This window comes from Vicia villosa, linkage group LG5 (assembly GCF_029867415.1).
Source record: "Vicia villosa cultivar HV-30 ecotype Madison, WI linkage group LG5, Vvil1.0, whole genome shotgun sequence".
Classification (NCBI taxonomy): Eukaryota; Viridiplantae; Streptophyta; class Magnoliopsida; order Fabales; family Fabaceae; genus Vicia; species Vicia villosa.
Window position 1 is genome coordinate 34,391,507 of NC_081184.1, and position 23,026 is coordinate 34,414,532.

Below are 23,026 nucleotides of genomic sequence, written 5' to 3' on the forward strand. Positions count from 1 at the left end.
AAACAAGCAAGCACCGATAGTATTTCACACACATGTCACGTACTAAGGAACAAACAACATTAGACAACCAAATTTCTAGGTAAACACGGGATGAAAAATCAGGTTACTTTTATATCCTTCTTCAAGAATACTCTTCTTCATTTATGGTACGTCGGGAACATATACTCTATCTCTGAACCTCATCACGCCATTTTCATCGATTCAAAAACCGCCTCTGTTACCTTGGTTGATTAGAAACAACCGTCCAACCAATTATGGATCAATCTTTTGAGCTTCTCTGATCTTATCCGAGTACTACTCGTCAATTTTAACATACCTAGCTTCACACTGTTAGGACTTGTTTTGTACACTAACCATAAGCATTAACACAATCAAAAACATTCTACTCAAAGCACCAACCACAACATTAGCCTTACTAGGATGCAACCCAAGTCAAATTCATAATATTTCAGTAGTTCAAGCCACATTCTCTGTCTCATATTCAATTCCTTTTGATCGAACTGATACTTAATACTCTTGTGATCACTAAAAACTTTGAATCTAAAGACAAACAGATAATGTCTACAAATCTTCAGCACAAATACAACATCTTCTAACTCCAAATCATGCGTAGGATAATTTCACTCATGGAATTTCTGTTGTCTAGAAGCATAAGCAACAACCTGTCCATTCTACATTAGCATACCACTGAGACCCATCTTCAACGCATCATAGTTCACAACAAAAGGTTCACTTGGGTTAGGCAAAATCAGCACTAGAGCAGTCGTCAACTTTTTCCTGAGTCCAATTAGTTTTAAAAAATACACCCATAAAGCCATTAGGGCCAGGGGAACTATCCTTCTTAACATCAAAAATAGCTGCTTTGATCTCCTCTTCAGAAGGAATGGAAGTAAGAATAACATTCACAAAATAACTAACTAGTTGAGGAATGATATCTAAGAGGTTAGAGGTGTGCTCCACACCTGAAAAACAAAAAAACAGTAGTGAAAAATTGATAGCTAAAACTGCCATCTCATAAGGGTCTGTAATGATAGTAATCCCGTGTCTCAATGATGTGATCATGTTTCTAGTTCCCTTAATTTTGCCCAATCTATGAAAACAAGCAATGTTTATATCCTCATCTTTGTGCCAATTTAACCAAGCCTTTTCCATCCAGAAGAGCTCTTACCTTGCAAGAACTTGTTCAAGATCCATCAGAGCATGGAATTCCTCTTGATCAGAATTTACAATCATGTCATCCATGTATACCTCAAGAATCTCCCCTGTCTCTTCATGAAAAACCTTTTTCATCATTCTCTAATATGTTGCGTCAGTGTTTTGCAATATGAAAGGCATAACATTGTACTGATAGTTGGCTTGCTCGTACATGAATGTTGTCTTCATCTGCTAGGGTCCGAACATGGGTATCTGATTATGCATGGAGTAGTCATCCATGAATGGTAGAAACTTGTATCGTGATAATTATCTACAAGCTTGTTAGTGTTTGAGAACGAGTAAGTTTCTTTCAGGCACGCTCTATTGAGATCAGCGTAGTCCACATATATCCTCCACTTCCTCGAGGTTTTCTTCACCATAATGAAGTTAGAAATTAATTATATATACTTCATCTCAAAAATGAATCTTGTGTTTGACATACCCTTCACTGTATTTTTAGTGGCCTCTATTTTCTCAAGAGATTACCTTGTCCTGCGCTAACAGACATAATAGACGGATGGGTCAATGTTTAGTTGTTGGAAGGCCATCATGGAATCATTGTCGGGCATTTTGTGTGAAGAGATAACAAAGAGATCTGTGTTTCCCTGGAGACACTCGATAAGGGTGGATTTCACCTCAAAGGGAATCTTGGATCCTATATTCCTTGACTGAGCAGGACTGTCACTAAGCTGGATAACCTCGAATTCTCCATCCAGGATGAACTTAGCTTCATATTTGTGTACATCCACCACAAAGAGATGAGGTCCTTAATGTTAATTTCTTTAATACGTTTATCCTCCTTGGGGATGGTGTTGATAACTGTATGATTTCCTTTTGTATCATGATATATTATCTTCAGGTGGATTGGAGATGCTACTACATCTATTTTTTCCAAGAAGGATCTCTCCAGAATCTCTTTAAAGACGTTCTTAGATGGAATTATAAGAAAGCATAAGGTTTGTTGCACCCAAAAATTTTCCCTCCTATCTTGCGTTTATCTGGCTTATGTTTCACATTTCTTCAGCATAACATACATGCATTCATGAAACATCTTTGGTTCAAAAGATCAGTAATATCCGGCTTATACAACAGTTGAGGTGTATATGTTCAATAAAGTCTGATTTCTCAGATTTTTGCTGCAACTAGTAAAGTGTGCGAATTAGGGTTTATTTCCCTATTCATGTTCCAAGTCAGGATTTCTCGTTTGTTGTGCTTCAATTCAAGACTAGACAAATAGAATTATAATATATATGACCTAATGACAATGAGGTCCATCTTAGAAAATTAACTATACAACCTCTATAAATGGATCTGTTGTTGCCAAAGCATCTTCAAGAAAACACATTGTTTCATTCATTTCTCATCCAGAATACTACTGGTCAATTTCAACATACCCAGCTTCACACTATTAGGAGTTTCCTTGCATACTCGTATTCCTGAGCTGTTAAATCAGCTAAAACTCTCTAACCATAAGCATCAACATATGCAAAGACTTTCTACTCAAAGCACTAGGCACAACATTAGCCTTATCGGGATGGAAACTCAAGTTAAAGTCATACTATTTAAGAAGTTCAAGCCACCTTCTCTATCTCCTATTCAATTCCTTTTGATCGAACAAATACTTCAAATTCTTGTGATCACTAAACACTTCGAATCTAGAGCCAAACAGATAATGTCTCCAAATCATCAGCACAAATACAACAGCTGCCAACTCCATATCATGCGTATAGGATAATTTCACTCACGGATTTTCAGTTGTCTAAAAGCACGAGCAAAAACTTATCCATTCTGCATCAGCACACCACCGACACCCATGTTCGACGCATCACAATTCACAACAAAAGGTTCACTCGGGTTAGGCAAAATCAATACTGGAGCAGTTGTTAACTTTTTCTTGAGTCCAATTAGATTTAAAAAATGCAACCCTAAAGCCATTAGGGCCAGAGGCATAATCCTTCTTAACACCAAAATTAGATGCTTTGATCTCCTCTTCAGATGGAATAGAAGTAATAATAACATTCACAAAATAACTAACTAGTTGAGGAATGATATATAAGAGGTTAGAGTTGTGCTCCACACCTGAAAAACCAAAAACATTAGTGAAAAATTGACAGCTAAAGCTGCCATCTCATAAACATCTGTAAAGATAGTATCCCCGCCTCTCAATGATGTGATCATGTTTCTAGTTCCCTTGATTTTTCCAAATCTATGAAAACAATCCATTTTTATGTCCTCATCTTTGTGCCAATTTAACCTAGCCTTTCCCATCTAGAAGAGCTCTTCCCTAGAAAGAGCTTGTTCAAGATCCAAACGACCTTGGCATTCCTCTTAATCAGATATTACAATCATGTCATCCATGTAGACCTCAAGAATCTCCCATGTCTCTTCATGAAAAACCTTGTTCATCATTATCTAATATAATGCGTTAATGTTTTACAATCTGAAATGCATAACATTATACTGATAGTTGGCTTGCTCGTTCATGAATGTTGTCTTCATCTGGAGTAGTCATTCATGAATGATAGTAACTTGTATCCGGATAATTATCTACATGCTTGTTAATGTTTTAGAGCGAGTAATATTCTTTCAGGCACGCTCTACTAAGATCAGCGTAGTCCACATATATCTTCCACTTCCTCGAGGCATTTTTCACCAGAATTAAGTCAGAAATTCATTATGTATACTTCACCTAGGAAATGAATCTTGTGTTTGACATAACCTTCAGTGTATTTTTGGTGGCTTCAACTTTCTCAAGAGATTACCTTCTTCTGCACTAAGAGACATAATAGACGCATGCATCGATGTTTAGCTGTTGAAAGGCCAATGTGGGATCGATGTCAGGGATTTTGTGTGAAAAGATAACTAAGAGATCTGTGTTGCCCTGGAGACACGCGATAAATGTAGATTTCACCTCAAAGGGAATCTTGGATCCTATCTTCCCTGATTGGGCAGGACAGTCATTGAGCTGGATAACCTCGAATTTACCATTCGGGATGAACTTAGCTTCATATTGTGTACATCCCCCACAAAGAAATGAGGTCCTTAAGGTTGATTTCTTTAAAGATGTTGGTAACTTTATGATTTCCTTCTGTATCATGATACACTATCTTCAGGTGGACCAGGGATGCTATCGCATCTAGTTTTGTCAAGAAGGATATCTCCATAATCTCTTTAAAGATGTTCTTAGATGGAATTACATGAAAGCATAAGGTTAAATTTCTCTCACTTACTCTTTCTACCAACAACAATGTTAGATCTATCATTCTATAAGGGTAAGTTGTCGAATTATTGAAGGTCAGCAAATCGTTGTCGCTATGTAAATTCAGATATGGTTTTGGTACGTATAGTTGCTCCAAATTATTAGTGTAGAATATATTTTAAGAGCTTCGATCATCTACGAGCAATACTGTTAGAGTACAATCAATGATATTAACTTCCTATATTAATGGTAAGTGAGTGTTAAAAGTTCCATCGATTTTTTCCTGATCTAGAAATCCTCTCACCAATTTATCTTTTCTTTTCTAGCTTGCATCAATTGTTGTTCGAAGGAGGCACTCTGATGGTGATTTTAAGTTGGATGTAGCGACATTACGGATCTCGTCAATAGTTTATGATTGTGGCAAGATGGATCCATAAGCTTCAACAAGATCCTTTGATACGACCAATAGACTTGCTGTCTCTGTCTCCATTTTTTGGCGGGGATCTGACTTTGGAACGAATATGACCTCTTTTTGGAATTTCGCAGAAATAAGGAGTCTGTCCAACAGACGGAGCCAATGTTTCTTTGTGGAACTAAAATTAGGTATACATTAATAGTGAAGAATCTTAATCTGATTGTGTTGATCTTCGATATGGTTGTGCGAGAGTGGACCTTAAGGTTAGCACTATAACATCCAAGTCAATTAATAATTCAATATATATATATATATATATATATATATATATATATATATATATATATATATATATATATATATATAAACTACTACATTTGCAAGTTAGTTTTGAATTTTTATCAATTATGGACAATTTGTAAAATACATATATAAACTACCACACATTTGTAATGATGAGAATTTGTTTCTGAACAATAGATAAACTTACCTTTTATATAAATTTTACAAATGGTCGAGTTTGTTTTCCGTTTGTCTTTTATTTTTATCAACTCTAAATTATTTAATTATAAAATAGCACGTAAATATATGCAAAAAAAATTAATTACTATATTTAATAATGAATTAATATCTCCAACTCAAATGTATAATTAAATCTTTACAAGTTATCTAAATATATATATATATATATATATATATATATATATATATATATATATATATATATAATTCGTTAAGATTTTATGATTTAGAATAGTTCTTATAGGTGTTGAGTTGGAGAGATTAGTTGGATATTAAATATAGTGATTAACTAATTATAAAAAAAAATGTATTTGTAAAATCTATATAAAAGGTAAGCTTTTCTTCTCTTCAGCAAAAAACAAAAATCTGATAATTACTAATGTGTATTTGAAAATTATATTTACAAATTGTGCATAATTGATTTGATCATCAAATTTGAAAAGTCTAAACGAATTAAAAATTAAGGTTGTAGTTCTTTATTGAGATATGCTCTTATGTTGTGTTTGTATTATATTGAAAAGTAACATTGTTGTAATGTTATTGTGCAGTTGTTTTGAGAGGAAGAAATGGAGAAAAGTAGAATATTTTTGGTGGTGCTCTTGTTGTCGGAGTCATTGGTAGCTATGGCAGAAGCTGAATATTTGAAATACAAAGATCCAAAGCAACCATTGGATACTCGAATTAAGGATCTTGTTGATAGAATGACTTTGGAAGAGAAAATCGGTCAAATGCTTCAAATTGAGCGCACGGTTGCTTCTGCTGATATTGTGAACAAGTATTACATTGGTAAGATTTTGTTAATGATATGATTATTCGTTGTGAATCTGAATTGCGACGCCAAGGTTTATGATATTTAACCGCAAGAAAACATTATTGTAGGGAGTCTTCTGAGTGCCGGTGGAAGTGTTCCTAAGGTGAATGCAACTGCAAATGATTGGGTTGATATGATAAATGAGTTTCAGAAAGGTGCATTGTCGACAAGGCTTGGAATTCCAATAATATATGGAATTGATGCTGTTCATGGTCATAACAATGTTTATAATGCTACTATTTTTCCTCACAATGTTGGTATAGGAGCTACAAGGTAAATAAATAACCATTATACTCATATTTATTGTTGTTCTGTAATGGAACCAAAGTTATCGATAAAAGAGAGTTATAGCTTGATGCGGTGTTATTATAAGCTTTTGATGTGATGGAAAAGGAGTTGGCTTGCAGTATTAGCTCTTCAACGCTATATGGCCTTTGCCCTTTAGGTCTTGTGGGCCTCCTAGAACAATTTTAGTTTTTTATGTTTCTTTGTATTGATGATTTAATTTCTTTGAATCTGTAGGGATCCTCAACTAGTGAAGAAGATTGGTGATGCAACTGCTCTTGAAGCCAGAGCGACCGGAGTTTCATATCTCTTTGCTCCTAGCGTTGCGGTAAATAAGATAATCAAAATTACATTTATTTCAATCGTATATTACCAAAGATAGTCGTTTGTTCAAATTCTGCTACGTTGTAGTATGGTTATTACAACTATTTAACAATTTTGTTATATCTTATTAGGGTCTTCTTTAAGGGTGTGTAAAATAGTGCCCCTAATTATTTTTTCACCTTTAAGTTATGATTAACCAATACATGGTCTTAGAAAACTTAAGACAGTCTTGCTTATAAAGTATATGTTTGTATAGGTTTGTAGAGATCCAAGATGGGGAAGATGTTATGAAAGTTATAGCGAAGATCATAAAATAGTTCAGGATATGACCGAGATCATTCTAGGATTACAAGGTGATCTCCCTCCAAATTCACCCAAGGGTGTTCCATATGTTGCCGGAAATAATAAAGTAGCAGCTTGTGCAAAACACTATGTTGGTGATGGTGGAACGACAAAAGGAATCAATGAGAATAACACGATTATAACCACACATGAATTGCTTAGCATTCACATGCCAGCTTACTATGACTCAATTATTAAGGGTGTCTCAACCATCATGGTTTCTTACTCAAGTTTGAATGGACAAAAAATGCATAGTAATTACGATTTAATCACAGAATTTCTCAAGAACACACTCCATTTTAGAGTAACACTTTACTTCATAAATCTCTCATTTCATATATCAAATGATGGTGTTTATCAATATATGTATGCTTAAAAATTTATGTTTATATTTTGCAGGGTTTTGTCATATCAGATTTTTTTGGACTTGACAAGATAACTTCACCTCCTCATGCTAACTACACATATTCAATTGAAGTTGCAATCAATGCCGGAATTGACATGGTAAACTATTATTTTTTTCAATTTTGCTTAGTATTTTTATAGTAAGGAAAGAAACTTTTCTTTTAGAAAACTCGGTGTCCGTCCCTAGGATTGACTAATATCTGGGACATTAATTTCACTGTCCAATTGCCGAGGTCCCTTTTAAAGCCATAGAAAAAGTTTTGCATGAATTCACCCAACACTAAATTTGTCAAGAATCAAACTTGATATTCTAAAGCTTACAAGTACTCACACTTTTTGCGTATAAATCAATGGTTTTAGAGATGAAAAATATGGTCTTTTTAATACTAAACATTGTAATGTCCCAGGTGATGACTGCACGTGACTTCCCAGAATTCATAGATATCTTAACTTTACTAGTGAAAAAAAATGTTGTACCTATGAAAAGAATTGATGATGCAGTGGAGAGAATTTTGAGAGTCAAGTTTGTGATGGGTTTATTTGAAAATCCATTGGCTGATTACAGTCTTGCCAGCCAACTCGGGAGCCAGGTTAGTCGATAAACTTTAAATTACATATGTCTTTAGTCCCTATAAAATTATAAAACTATATATTTGCACCATAATTTGACAGGAGCATAGAGAATTGGCTAGAGAAGCTGTAAGGAAATCGTTGGTACTATTAAAGAACTGTGAAAACGCTGATAAGCCGTTGCTTCCTCTTCCAAAAAAGGCTCCAAAAATACTTGTTTCTGGAAGTCATGCTGATAATCTAGGCTATCAATGTGGTGGATGGACGATTCAATGGCAAGGAGTTAGCGGTAACAACATTACTAGTGGTACCACAATTCTGAGTGCAATAAAAAATACAGTTGACAAAGACACTCAGATAGTCTATCAGGAGAATCCATCTCTCGAATATGTAAAATCAAATGATTTTTCATATGCAATTGTGGTAGTCGGAGAGACACCCTATGCAGAAACAAATGGTGACAGCTTGAACTTAACGTTATCCGGTAATGGAGCAGAAACAATAAACAATGTATGTGGTGGAGTGAAATGTGTGGTTGTGTTAATCACTGGAAGACCTGTCGTTATGTTACCATATGTCGACATAATTGAAGGACTTGTTGCAGCATGGCTTCCTGGTAGTGAAGGTTATGGTGTCACAGATGTTTTATTTGGTGATTATGGATTTAGTGGTAAGCTTCCAAGGACATGGTTTAAGAGTGTTGATCAGTTACCTATGAATGTTGGTGATTCCCATTATGATCCTTTGTTTCCATTTGGATTTGGTCTTACAACTCAAGGTCTTAAGACTACTTAGAACTTATTAGACTCTGTTTGGTGTTGTATGATATAAGTGCATTTTTGTAATAAAGTATCAAATAAAGTCAATAGTTTTCATAAGTTATCCAAACATGCCCTAGCTAGTAAAACGGCACCCCAACAGAGAAAATAGGAATCAACCATGTAATATCATATGTTCTACATTCCGACCAAAATCAATGTTAAGTTTAAAAGGTTTGCAGAATATTATATATAAGTTAAAAACTATCATGTTATTTACACTTAATTTGGATATTTACATAATATTGTATATAGTATATTAATCCAACCACAAGTTTATCAAGCACCTTATAGTTTAACTACACAAGTATTTGCACAAGATCTAATATTATATCCAAAAACATGAAAGACAACCCATCACTTGATTAACAAATAAACGTTAATAAACTTAAAGCAACAAAACATATTAGTACATATTGAAAATACCTCCTAAATTACTATCATTCTCTAGCCGCCTCATTACACCATTTGAGTTGTTTTCATTGCATCCTCCAACACTTTCATTGTGTTGGGTGTGAGGAGGTAGGTTTACTCCCCACATTGACTAAAGATATAGCATACTCAATGCTTATCTATGAAGCACAAACACAAATTGTGACACCGGACACGCCACTAACATTGACACTGGTAATAATTTAAAAATAAATAACAAATAAATTGAATGCAAACACAAGTATTAGTTTCATGTCGGTGTCGGTGTCTGAGGTGATTATAAATCTTGAGCATTTCTTAAAAGCTAGTTTTATAAAGATGAATTGAGGCTAATCCAAATACTGAATATAGCTGAATTCTAATGCGTGAGACCAGGATTTATTTAGTTTTAAAGGTAATATTCATTCCGGAGCTATAAATTTGCTTATTCCTCTATTACTGCACATTTCTTTTCACTACTAGTAAGATAAATAAACCATACATAATGTTTACCAGAATAATTTTTTCCTGTAAGAAGACCCCTTCAAAATACTAAGTAAATCGATTGGCTTCAATTTAGATTTTATTTTCTCAAATTTCCGAGTTTCTGACACATTCTAAAACAAATTGGTCAAGAAAGATCGATATGAAAGAACATAAAATATGTATCTAGTTATTCGGTACTTGCTATGAAACCCCAACACAAACAGAGACGAGAAACTAACATAAACACATATACGTCTTTAGTCTAAGTTGTCGGTGATATTGGCAACGGGAGATAAAAGTCCAATACATTAATTTATCTAAGAATCATGATTTAAAGTGAACTCACTCATGTTCACTATCTAAATTTCCTTTTCGATATGAACACTTTTAATCTTATATCAAGAAAAATCTTTAAACTAAAATATTTTCGGAGTTAAGTATATTAATATAATGGAACTATGATTAATTATCACCATAATAAATTCCAATAAGTTAATAACAGTTAGTAATACACACATCACAACTACAATTCCAAAATCAAATTGGTTTGGTTTTGTAACCAATTATCCGAACTAATCCAACTCTAAAATCCAATTATCTAAACTACAATTCCACAAACCAATTATCCAAACTGAACCGTTTTCAAATTCAGTTATATGAACAATTCCTAACCTTAAAATCCCAGTTTATCAAAACTAGTTTGACTCTTAAACCAGTTATCTGAACTGTTCCAGTTCTTCCGGTTCATAAACCATCTAAAAGAAAACATTGTCAATGGTGGACATCAAACTCATATTGAGTTCTTTTAGATAAAAAGTTTCACCTCAAGGATAAGCAAATATCCCAAATTTCTACTAGTTTTTGAAACTCTTTACCAAATCAAGCCTACTCATCTAGCACGGTATCCATCTGATTAATTTTCTAGACCTTCAGATAATCCACGTTATCATCATGAAATGAAATATATAAGCCAAAATTGTCCCCATGTAATTCAATTTAATTTTCAGAATTAATTCTAAAGATATTTGTTTTCTTATATAAAGTTCTTTTAATAATAAAAAGTTTTAATATACATAACAATAATAATTATAATAATATGAATAGATAGCCTTTTATACTTGTTTTCATTTTCTCGAATTAATAAAATTTTATAAAGGATTGTTAAATATAAATTATAAATAATAATAAAGGTCTGTCAATAATATATTATAAAGTTGGTTGGTTGCAAATTTTTAACATGTGATTTTAATATTATTTTTTATCCATTAAAAGAGTAATTTGAATTTTATTAACTTAGATATATTAATTATAGAAAAAAAATTTAAATAACTAGGTTTAATAAAAAAAATACAAAAAAAACCATGTTTTTGGGGTATTTACCAAACTGTCTAGGTTTGGGACCCCAGGGAAGTGGATGCGCCAAATGAAATGGCGCATTCATGTGTTGCAAGCCAAATCATTTGGCGCAAAAGAAGAAAAAATTAAGGCAAGGATTACATGCCATTCCAAATGGCGCATGTGTTTTGGTTCCCACACATAGGCGCCATTTCATATGGCTCCTATGTGTTGGGTTATTTTTTTTAAAAAAAAAAAACCCTTTGGGTATTTTCGCGCACCGTTTTTTATTCAGGTCTTTTATTTTCGTAAAAACGTCTGAGAAATCGAGTTCGTAAAATTTTTAGTAACCCTCTATAATGTTTGCGTTATCGATATCGGTTTTTCACTAAAGCTCAATTTATTGATGAAAGACTGATGAACGGTTACAAGAGGTGGTAAGCGAAACTGATACATTGCATTAAAAAAAATACAGATTATACTAAACTTGCGACGAGGTCGAGCCACGATTAGGGCATCTTTTTCTATTGTGCCCCACCTGACGACAAATGCTGCATTTTCGTTCCATTTTGGCGTGGACGTCCATTTCGGTTCTAATCCGTGTACTATTGGGACGCCCTTTTTTCTTTCGCCGCATTGCGTCGTTGTGCCAAACTACCTCTCCATCATACTCAGGCCAGTAATCCTCCTTGGCCACCACAGGAAACGCAACACTGTAAACTCTGAGCAATGTCTGAGTCTTGTAAATCGGAGACAGTAGTGATATAGCGTCGCGGTGGGCATACGCACATGCAGCTATGACGTGCGAGCAAGGCATACGAAATGCTTGAAACCTTCCACAGTCGCACCAATCTTCGTCAAGAAGAACCCTATATTGTTGCCTTGGCAGTCCCTCATTGTGGTCAATTGTCTCGCGCACACTGAACGTGCGATTGAATCGGTCGAAAGAAGTTACTTGGTGAGTGCTTGCTTTTGCCGATTGTTGTTGCATAAATTTCATGAAACTATCACTTAATAGTTGACCAGCTTGCCTAACATCACCCCATCTCCTGCCTCTTGTTGAGAAGAGTGAAGCCATCCTAAAGTATGTGGCCTCCACCAGTGCTGTGATTGGAAGGTTACGAATGCCTTTGAAAACGCCATTCATGGATTCCAGGAGATTGGTCGTCATATGGCCCCATCGCACACCATTGTCGTAAGCCCTTGTCCATTTGTCCCTGGAAAGATTATCTACCCAAGTACCTGCCTCTGGATTTGTCATTACAATCTCACTCCGATAATGCTGGAATGTGGGTTGGGTCAATGCATAACCAACATTGACCAAGGCCTTTCTTAGATGTCTGTCCTTGATCTCCCGCATGAAGTTTTGGGCGATGTGGCGAATACAATAGACGTGTTTTGAAGGGGGGTCATGCCATCCGTTTGTTGGATTATTGTAAGCACTCTCTATGGAAGCGTGCCTATCAGAGATGAAACATATGTCAGGCTGAGGAGTAACATGTTCTCGGAGGTTCCTTAGAAAGAAACTCCAAGCCACCGCAGTTTCACCTTCGACGATAGCAAACGCCACTGGAAATATGTTGCTGTTCCCGTCTTGTGCAACCGCTATGAGCATGGTTCCTTTGTATTTTCCGTATAACCATGTCCCATCAATTTGAAGTATGGGTTTACAGTGTGCAAACCCTCGTACGCAAGGTTTGAACGCCCAAAAAAGCTGATGGAATATTCCGTTTCCTTGGACAGGGTTTCCATCCAGGGCATGCGCGGGCAGTGTCTCTAGAATAGTAACAGTGCCAGGTGCGTAACTATGTAGCGCATTGAGGTATCGGGGAAGAATTTTGTATGACTCCTCCCAGTTGCCGTAGACGGTCTCAATTGCCTTTGTTTTTGCAACACACGCCTTTCTGTAAGATTGAGTGTAGTTGAAGGTTGTAACGATGTGTGATATTATATTTTTAACCTTCAGAGACGGATCAGAGCTTATGAGAGGCAAGATCTCCTGACATATGAGATCGGCACTGAGTTTTGTATGATCCTGGGAATTGTTAGGGTTGACACACGTGTGTTTCTACGTAATCGACCCTATTTTCCATGCATCACTTCTCTTCCTATAAGAAGCCAACAGTCTGAACCCGCACTCTGGATTTTTACAAGTGATTACATACCGTTCAAGGTTTGAACGATCTACGTCAAAATCAATGTTGTTCGCCATGTGCCATTTTTTTATTCTTCTCAGACAAGCCTCCTTAGAAGGAAACTTGTCTCCTTCCTTTAATTCTTTGTCATTTTGGATGTAGGGTGTGAAGAAGATGTCAGATGATGGTTCGTCACCTTGCAAGTTCAGGTTACTCATATGTGCTGGAGGTGCGTACGCATGAGCTGGAGGCACCAACGTTTGTTGCTCGTCGTCGGATTCCTCGTTGACCATGTCGTCGAATTCAGTTTCCAGATCATCTTCTTCCTCGTCTATGACGTCAACCTCGTCTTGCTCGTTGACTGGTGGGTCAATAACTTGTGACTGGACAACATGAGTTTCTTGTGTCTCAACCTGTAGAGTACCGTACAACTCGATGGAATCCAACCCAGAGTATTCGTGGGTGATAAACATATCTTGTAGGTCTTCGTCAGTGGCAATCTCCATCTGGTAAAACTTGAGCGTGTTGTCTTCATTGAAAGAGGGACATTGGTAAAAAAAAACGCTTGCAATAGGACCCATTGCAATCTTAGAGTATAGTCGCTGAATGAAGTACGAAAATGTTGCTCTTTTGCTTAACAACAATGGTACAACCTGAGTGTTTCTCATCACAAAACCGGCTATCTCATGAGAGTAAGTCTCACCGTTTAGATGGGCATGCACAAGGTACTGGGTAGATGAAGACATTTTGACGGGGAAAGTGTGTGGGTGTTGTAAGCTCAAGTCAGATTAGGTAAAATTGTTGGTGTGAGTTGTAATGAAATGGAATATATTGGATGTCTTATAAATTGTGCTTCTTACATCCTTGCATTATCTCAACACATAGACACGCTGATCTATGTCTTGTAACCCATCACGCGTCTGAGACGATTCCTGATAAGATTCCTGTAACGATTCCCCTAAGCAGAGCATGCATGCAACCCTATCTGGCAGCTAGTTCTGCAATAATATATTATATATATATATATATATATATATATATATATATATATATATATATATATATATATATATATATATATATATATATATATATATATATATAAACTACTACATTTGCAAGTTAGTTTTGAATTTTTATCAATTATGGACAATTTGTAAAATACATATATAAACTACCACACATTTGTAATGATGAGAATTTGTTTTTGAACAATAGATAAACTTACCTTTTATATAGATTTTACAAATGGTCGAGTTTGTTTTCCGTTTGTCTTTTATTTTTATCAACTCTAAATTATTTAATTATAAAATAGCACGTAAATATTTGCAAAAAAAGAATTAATTACTATATTTAATAATGAATTAATATCTCCAACTCAAATGTATAATTAAATCTTTACAAGTTATCTAATATATATATATATATATATATATATATATATATATATATATATATATATAATTCGTTAAGATTTTATGATTTAGAATAGTTCTTATAGGTGTTGAGTTGGAGAGATTAGTTGGATATTAAATATAGTGATTAACTAATTATAAAAAAAAAATGTATTTGTAAAATCTATATAAAAGGTAAGCTTTTCTTCTCTTCAGTTAAAAACAAAAATCTGATAATTACTAATGTATATTTGAAAATTATATTTACAAATTGTGCATAATTGATTTGATCATCAAATTTGAAAAGTCTAAACGAATTAAAAATTAAGGTTGTAGTTCTTTATTGAGATATGGTTCAGATGATTATCAAATGTAACACTTTGCAACATATGCTCTTATGTTGTGTTTGTATTATATTGAAAAGTAACATTGTTGTAATGTTATTGTGCAGTTGTTTTGAGAGGAAGAAATGGAGAAAAGTAGAATATTTTTGGTGGTGCTCTTGTTGTCGGAGTCATTGGTAGCTATGGCAGAAGCTGAATATTTGAAATACAAAGATCCAAAGCAACCATTGGATACTCGAATTAAGGATCTTGTTGATAGAATGACTTTGGAAGAGAAAATCGGTCAAATGCTTCAAATTGAGCGCACGGTTGCTTCTGCTGATATTGTGAACAAGTATTACATTGGTAAGATTTTGTTAATGATATGATTATTCGTTGTGAATCTGAATTGCGACGCCAAGGTTTATGATATTTAACCGCAAGAAAACATTATTGTAGGGAGTCTTCTGAGTGCCGGTGGAAGTGTTCCTAAGGTGAATGCAACTGCAAATGATTGGGTTGATATGATAAATGAGTTTCAGAAAGGTGCATTGTCGACAAGGCTTGGAATTCCAATAATATATGGAATTGATGCTGTTCATGGTCATAACAATGTTTATAATGCTACTATTTTTCCTCACAATGTTGGTATAGGAGCTACAAGGTAAATAAATAACCATTATACTCATATTTATTGTTGTTCTGTAATGGAACCAAAGTTATCGATAAAAGAGAGTTATAGCTTGATGCGGTGTTATTATAAGCTTTTGATGTGATGGAAAAGGAGTTGGCTTGCAATATTAGCTCTTCAACGCTATATGGCCTTTGCCCTTTAGGTCTTGTGGGCCTCCTGGAACAATTTTAGTTTTTTATGTTTCTTTGTATTGATGATTTAATTTCTTTGAATCTGTAGGGATCCTCAACTAGTGAAGAAGATTGGTGATGCAACTGCTCTTGAAGCCAGAGCGACCGGAGTTTCATATCTCTTTGCTCCTAGCGTTGCGGTAAATAAGATAATCAAAATTACATTTATTTCAATCGTATATTACCAAAGATAGTCGTTTGTTCAAATTCTGCTACGTTGTAGTATGGTTATTACAACTATTTAACAATTTTGTTATATCTTATTAGGGTCTTCTTTAAGGGTGTGTAAAATAGTGCCCCTAATTATTTTTTCACCTTTAAGTTATGATTAACCAATACATGGTCTTAGAAAACTTAAGACAGTCTTGCTTATAAAGTATATGTTTGTATAGGTTTGTAGAGATCCAAGATGGGGAAGATGTTATGAAAGTTATAGCGAAGATCATAAAATAGTTCAGGATATGACCGAGATCATTCTAGGATTACAAGGTGATCTCCCTCCAAATTCACCCAAGGGTGTTCCATATGTTGCCGGAAATAATAAAGTAGCAGCTTGTGCAAAACACTATGTTGGTGATGGTGGAACGACAAAAGGAATCAATGAGAATAACACGATTATAACCACACATGAATTGCTTAGCATTCACATGCCAGCTTACTATGACTCAATTATTAAGGGTGTCTCAACCATCATGGTTTCTTACTCAAGTTTGAATGGACAAAAAATGCATAGTAATTACGATTTAATCACAGAATTTCTCAAGAACACACTCCATTTTAGAGTAACACTTTACTTCATAAATCTCTCATTTCATATATCAAATGATGGTGTTTATCAATATATGTATGCTTAAAATTTTATGTTTATATTTTGCAGGGTTTTGTCATATCAGATTTTTTTGGACTTGACAAGATAACTTCACCTCCTCATGCTAACTACACATATTCAATTGAAGTTGCAATCAATGCCGGAATTGACATGGTAAACTATTATTTTTTTCAATTTTGCTTAGTATTTTTATAGTAAGGAAAGAAACTTTTCTTTTAGAAAACTCGGTGTCCGTCCCTAGGATTGACTAATATCTGGGACATTAATTTCACTGTCCAATTGCCGAGGTCCCTTTTAAAGCCATAGAAAAAGTTTTGCATGAATTCACCCAACACTAAATTTGTCAAGAATCAAACTTGATATTCTAAAGCTTACAAGTACTCACACTTTTTGCGTATAAATCAATGGTTTTAGAGATGAAAAATATGGTCTTTTTAATACTAAACATTGTAATGTCCCAGGTGATGACTGCACGTGACTTCCCAGAATTCATAGATATCTTAACTTTACTAGTGAAAAAAAATGTTGTACCTATGAAAAGAATTGATGATGCAGTGGAGAGAATTTTGAGAGTCAAGTTTGTGATGGGTTTATTTGAAAATCCATTGGCTGATTACAGTCTTGCCAGCCAACTCGGGAGCCAGGTTAGTCGATAAACTTTAAATTACATATGTCTTTAGTCCCTATAAAATTATAAAACTATATATTTGCACCATAATTTGACAGGAGCATAGAGAATTGGCTAGAGAAGCTGTAAGGAAATCGTTGGTACTATTAAAGAACTGTGAAAACGCTGATAAGCCGTTGCTTCCTCTTCCAAAAAAGGCTCCAAAAATACTTGTTTCTGGAAGTCATGCTGATAATCTAGGCTATCAATGTGGTGGATGGACGATTCAATGGCAAGGAGTTAGCGGTAACAACATTACTAGTGGTACCACAATTCTGAGTGCAATAAAAAATACAGTTGACAAAGACACTCAGATAGTCTATCAGGAGAATCCATCTCTCGAATATGTAAAATCAAATGATTTTTCATATGCAATTGTGGTAGTCGGAGAGACACCCTATGCAGAAACAAATGGTGACAGCTTGAACTTAACGTTATCCGGTAATGGAGCAGAAACAATAAACAATGTATGTGGTGGAGTGAAATGTGTGGTTGTGTTAATCACTGGAAGACCTGTCGTTATGTTACCATATGTCGACATAATTGAAGGACTTGTTGCAGCATGGCTTCCTGGTAGTGAAGGTTATGGTGTCACAGATGTTTTATTTGGTGATTATGGATTTAGTGGTAAGCTTCCAAGGACATGGTTTAAGAGTGTTGATCAGTTACCTATGAATGTTGGTGATTCCCATTATGATCCTTTGTTTCCATTTGGATTTGGTCTTACAACTCAAGGTCTTAAGACTACTTAGAACTTATTAGACTCTGTTTGGTGTTGTATGATATAAGTGCATTTTTGTAATAAAGTATCAAATAAAGTCAATAGTTTTCATAAGTTATCCAAACATGCCCTAGCTAGTAAAACGGCACCCCAACAGAGAAAATAGGAATCAACCATGTAATATCATATGTTCTACATTCCGACCAAAATCAATGTTAAGTTTAAAAGGTTTGCAGAATATTATATATAAGTTAAAAACTATCATGTTATTTACACTTAATTTGGATATTTACATAATATTGTATATAGTATATTAATCCAACCACAAGTTTATCAAGCACCTTATAGTTTAACTACACAAGTATTTGCACAAGATCTAATATTATATCCAAAAACATGAAAGACAACCCATCACTTGATTAACAAATAAACGTTAATAAACTTAAAGCAACAAAACATATTAGTACATATTGAAAATACCTCCTAAATTACTATCATTCTCTAGCCGCCTCATTACACCATTTGAGCTGTTTTCATTGCATCCTCCAACACTTTCATTGTGTTGGGTGTGAGGAGGTAGGTTTACTCCCCACATTGACTAAAGATATAGCATACTCAATGCTTATCTATGAAGCACAAACACAAATTGTGACACCGGACACGCCACTAACATTGACACATTGACACTGGTAATAATTTAAAAATAAATAACAAATAAATTGAATGCAAACACAAGTATTAGTTTCATGTCGGTGTCGGTGTCTGAGGTGATTATAAATCTTGAGCATTTCTTAAAAGCTAGTTTTATAAAGATGAATTGAGGCTAATCCAAATACTGAATATAGCTGAATTCTAATGCGTGAGACCAGGATTTATTTAGTTTTAAAGGTAATATTCATTCCGGAGCTATAAATTTGCTTATTCCTCTATTACTGCACATTTCTTTTCACTACTAGTAAGATAAATAAACCATACATAATGTTTACCAGAATAATTTTTTCCTGTAAGAAGACCCCTTCAAAATACTAAGTAAATCGATTGGCTTCAATTTAGATTTTATTTTCTCAAATTTCCGAGTTTCTGACACATTCTAAAACAAATTGGTCAAGAAAGATCGATATGAAAGAACATAAAATATGTATCTAGTTATTCGGTACTTGCTATGAAACCCCAACACAAACAGAGACGAGAAACTAACATAAACACATATACGTCTTTAGTCTAAGTTGTCGGTGATATTGGCAACGGGAGATAAAAGTCCAATACATTAATTTATCTAAGAATCATGATTTAAAGTGAACTCACTCATGTTCACTATCTAAATTTCCTTTTCGATATGAACACTTTTAATCTTATATCAAGAAAAATCTTTAAACTAAAATATTTTCGGAGTTAAGTATATTAATATAATGGAACTATGATTAATTATCACCATAATAAATTCCAATAAGTTAATAACAGTTAGTAATACACACATCACAACTACAATTCCAAAATCAAATTGGTTTGGTTTTGTAACCAATTATCCGAACTAATCCAACTCTAAAATCCAATTATCTAAACTACAATTCCACAAACCAATTATCCAAACTGAACCGTTTTCAAATTCAGTTATATGAACAATTCCTAACCTTAAAATCCCAGTTTATCAAAACTAGTTTGACTCTTAAACCAGTTATCTGAACTGTTCCAGTTCTTCCGGTTCATAAACCATCTAAAAGAAAACATTGTCAATGGTGGACATCAAACTCATATTGAGTTCTTTTAGATAAAAAGTTTCACCTCAAGGATAAGCAAATATCCCAAATTTCTACTAGTTTTTGAAACTCTTTACCAAATCAAGCCTACTCATCTAGCACGGTATCCATCTGATTAATTTTCTAGACCTTCAGATAATCCACGTTATCATCATGAAATGAAATATATAAGCCAAAATTGTCCCCATGTAATTCAATTTAATTTTCAGAATTAATTCTAAAGATATTTGTTTTCTTATATAAAGTTCTTTTAATAATAAAAAGTTTTAATATACATAACAATAATAATTATAATAATATGAATAGATAGCCTTTTATACTTGTTTTCATTTTCTCGAATTAATAAAATTTTATAAAGGATTGTTAAATATAAATTATAAATAATAATAAAGGTCTGTCAATAATATATTATAAAGTTGGTTGGTTGCAAATTTTTAACATGTGATTTTAATATTATTTTTTATCCATTAAAAGAGTAATTTGAATTTTATTAACTTAGATATATTAATTATAGAAAAAAAATTTAAATAACTAGGTTTAATAAAAAAAATACAAAAAAAACCATGTTTTTGGGGTATTTACCAAACTGTCTAGGTTTGGGACCCCAGGGAAGTGGATGCGCCAAATGAAATGGCGCATTCATGTGTTGCAAGCCAAATCATTTGGCGCAAAAGAAGAAAAAATTAAGGCAAGGATTACATGCCATTCCAAATGGCGCATGTGTTTTGGTTCCCACACATAGGCGCCATTTCATATGGCTCCTATGTGTTGGGTTATTTTTTTTTAAAAAAAAAAACCCTTTGGGTATTTTCGCGCACCGTTTTTTATTCAGGTCTTTTATTTTCGTAAAAACGTCTGAGAAATCGAGTTCGTAAAATTTTTAGTAACCCTCTATAATGTTTGCGTTATCGATATCGGTTTTTCACTAAAGCTCAATTTATTGATGAAAGACTGATGAACGGTTACAAGAGGTGGTAAGCGAAACTGATACATTGCATTAAAAAAAATACAGATTATACTAAACTTGCGACGAGGTCGAGCCACGATTAGGGCATCTTTTTCTATTGTGCCCCACCTGACGACAAATGCTGCATTTTCGTTCCATTTTGGCGTGGACGTCCATTTCGGTTCTAATCCGTGTACTATTGGGACGCCCTTTTTTCTTTCGCCGCATTGCGTCGTTGTGCCAAACTACCTCTCCATCATACTCAGGCCAGTAATCCTCCTTGGCCACCACAGGAAACGCAACACTGTAAACTCTGAGCAATGTCTGAGTCTTGTAAATCGGAGACAGTAGTGATATAGCGTCGCGGTGGGCATACGCACATGCAGCTATGACGTGCGAGCAAGGCATACGAAATGCTTGAAACCTTCCACAGTCGCACCAATCTTCGTCAAGAAGAACCCTATATTGTTGCCTTGGCAGTCCCTCATTGTGGTCAATTGTCTCGCGCACACTGAACGTGCGATTGAATCGGTCGAAAGAAGTTACTTGGTGAGTGCTTGCTTTTGCCGATTGTTGTTGCATAAATTTCATGAAACTATCACTTAATAGTTGACCAGCTTGCCTAACATCACCCCATCTCCTGCCTCTTGTTGAGAAGAGTGAAGCCATCCTAAAGTATGTGGCCTCCACCAGTGCTGTGATTGGAAGGTTACGAATGCCTTTGAAAACGCCATTCATGGATTCCAGGAGATTGGTCGTCATATGGCCCCATCGCACACCATTGTCGTAAGCCCTTGTCCATTTGTCCCTGGAAAGATTATCTACCCAAGTACCTGCCTCTGGATTTGTCATTACAATCTCACTCCGATAATGCTGGAATGTGGGTTGGGTCAATGCATAACCAACATTGACCAAGGCCTTTCTTAGATGTCTGTCCTTGATCTCCCGCATGAAGTTTTGGGCGATGTGGCGAATACAATAGACGTGTTTTGAAGGGGGGTCATGCCATCCGTTTGTTGGATTATTGTAAGCACTCTCTATGGAAGCGTGCCTATCAGAGATGAAACATATGTCAGGCTGAGGAGTAACATGTTCTCGGAGGTTCCTTAGAAAGAAACTCCAAGCCACCGCAGTTTCACCTTCGACGATAGCAAACGCCACTGGAAATATGTTGCTGTTCCCGTCTTGTGCAACCGCTATGAGCATGGTTCCTTTGTATTTTCCGTATAACCATGTCCCATCAATTTGAAGTATGGGTTTACAGTGTGCAAACCCTCGTACGCAAGGTTTGAACGCCCAAAAAAGCTGATGGAATATTCCGTTTCCTTGGACAGGGTTTCCATCCAGGGCATGCGCGGGCAGTGTCTCTAGAATAGTAACAGTGCCAGGTGCGTAACTATGTAGCGCATTGAGGTATCGGGGAAGAATTTTGTATGACTCCTCCCAGTTGCCGTAGACGGTCTCAATTGCCTTTGTTTTTGCAACACACGCCTTTCTGTAAGATTGAGTGTAGTTGAAGGTTGTAACGATGTGTGATATTATATTTTTAACCTTCAGAGACGGATCAGAGCTTATGAGAGGCAAGATCTCCTGACATATGAGATCGGCACTGAGTTTTGTATGATCCTGGGAATTGTTAGGGTTGACACACGTGTGTTTCTACGTAATCGACCCTATTTTCCATGCATCACTTCTCTTCCTATAAGAAGCCAACAGTCTGAACCCGCACTCTGGATTTTTACAAGTGATTACATACCGTTCAAGGTTTGAACGATCTACGTCAAAATCAATGTTGTTCGCCATGTGCCATTTTTTTATTCTTCTCAGACAAGCCTCCTTAGAAGGAAACTTGTCTCCTTCCTTTAATTCTTTGTCATTTTGGATGTAGGGTGTGAAGAAGATGTCAGATGATGGTTCGTCACCTTGCAAGTTCAGGTTACTCATATGTGCTGGAGGTGCGTACGCATGAGCTGGAGGCACCAACGTTTGTTGCTCGTCGTCGGATTCCTCGTTGACCATGTCGTCGAATTCAGTTTCCAGATCATCTTCTTCCTCGTCTATGACGTCAACCTCGTCTTGCTCGTTGACTGGTGGGTCAATAACTTGTGACTGGACAACATGAGTTTCTTGTGTCTCAACCTGTAGAGTACCGTACAACTCGATGGAATCCAACCCAGAGTATTCGTGGGTGATAAACATATCTTGTAGGTCTTCGTCAGTGGCAATCTCCATCTGGTAAAACTTGAGCGTGTTGTCTTCATTGAAAGAGGGAC

At 35.2% G+C, this 23,026-nt stretch overlaps 2 protein-coding genes across 2 annotated transcripts; both read left to right on the forward strand.

Annotated features, from left to right (window-relative positions):
* The first annotated feature begins 5,896 nt into the window (after positions 1 to 5,896).
* LOC131606492 (uncharacterized) lies at positions 5,897 to 9,011 on the forward strand. Its single transcript, XM_058878715.1, has 7 exons — positions 5,897 to 6,116; positions 6,210 to 6,414; positions 6,664 to 6,754; positions 7,007 to 7,396; positions 7,492 to 7,596; positions 7,905 to 8,087; positions 8,170 to 9,011. The coding sequence occupies exons 1-7, from the start codon at positions 5,897 to 5,899 to the stop codon at positions 8,860 to 8,862; spliced, it is 1,887 nt and encodes a 628-aa protein (XP_058734698.1). The 3' UTR covers positions 8,863 to 9,011.
* Positions 9,012 to 15,101: 6,090 nt separating this feature from the next.
* Positions 15,102 to 18,230, forward strand: LOC131606493 (uncharacterized). The gene is made up of 7 exons (XM_058878716.1): positions 15,102 to 15,335; positions 15,429 to 15,633; positions 15,883 to 15,973; positions 16,226 to 16,615; positions 16,711 to 16,815; positions 17,124 to 17,306; positions 17,389 to 18,230. Exons 1-7 carry the CDS (start codon positions 15,116 to 15,118, stop codon positions 18,079 to 18,081), a joined length of 1,887 nt encoding a protein of 628 aa, XP_058734699.1. The 5' UTR covers positions 15,102 to 15,115; the 3' UTR covers positions 18,082 to 18,230.
* Positions 18,231 to 23,026: the final 4,796 nt, after the last annotated feature.

Bases quoted from the DNA above. Each gene is read 5' to 3' on its own strand.
- LOC131606492 (XM_058878715.1), top strand. From the start codon at position 5,897: ATGGAGAAAAGTAGAATATTTTTGGTGGTGCTCTTGTTGTCGGAGTCA. The intron at 6,117-6,209 runs GTAAGATTTTGT...ACATTATTGTAG, and splicing joins TGTGAACAAGTATTACATTG to GGAGTCTTCTGAGTGCCGGT. The intron at 7,597-7,904 runs GTAAACTATTAT...GTAATGTCCCAG, and splicing joins TCAATGCCGGAATTGACATG to GTGATGACTGCACGTGACTT.
- LOC131606493 (XM_058878716.1), top strand. From the start codon at position 15,116: ATGGAGAAAAGTAGAATATTTTTGGTGGTGCTCTTGTTGTCGGAGTCA. The intron at 15,634-15,882 runs GTAAATAAATAA...TTGAATCTGTAG, and splicing joins GTTGGTATAGGAGCTACAAG to GGATCCTCAACTAGTGAAGA. The intron at 16,816-17,123 runs GTAAACTATTAT...GTAATGTCCCAG, and splicing joins TCAATGCCGGAATTGACATG to GTGATGACTGCACGTGACTT.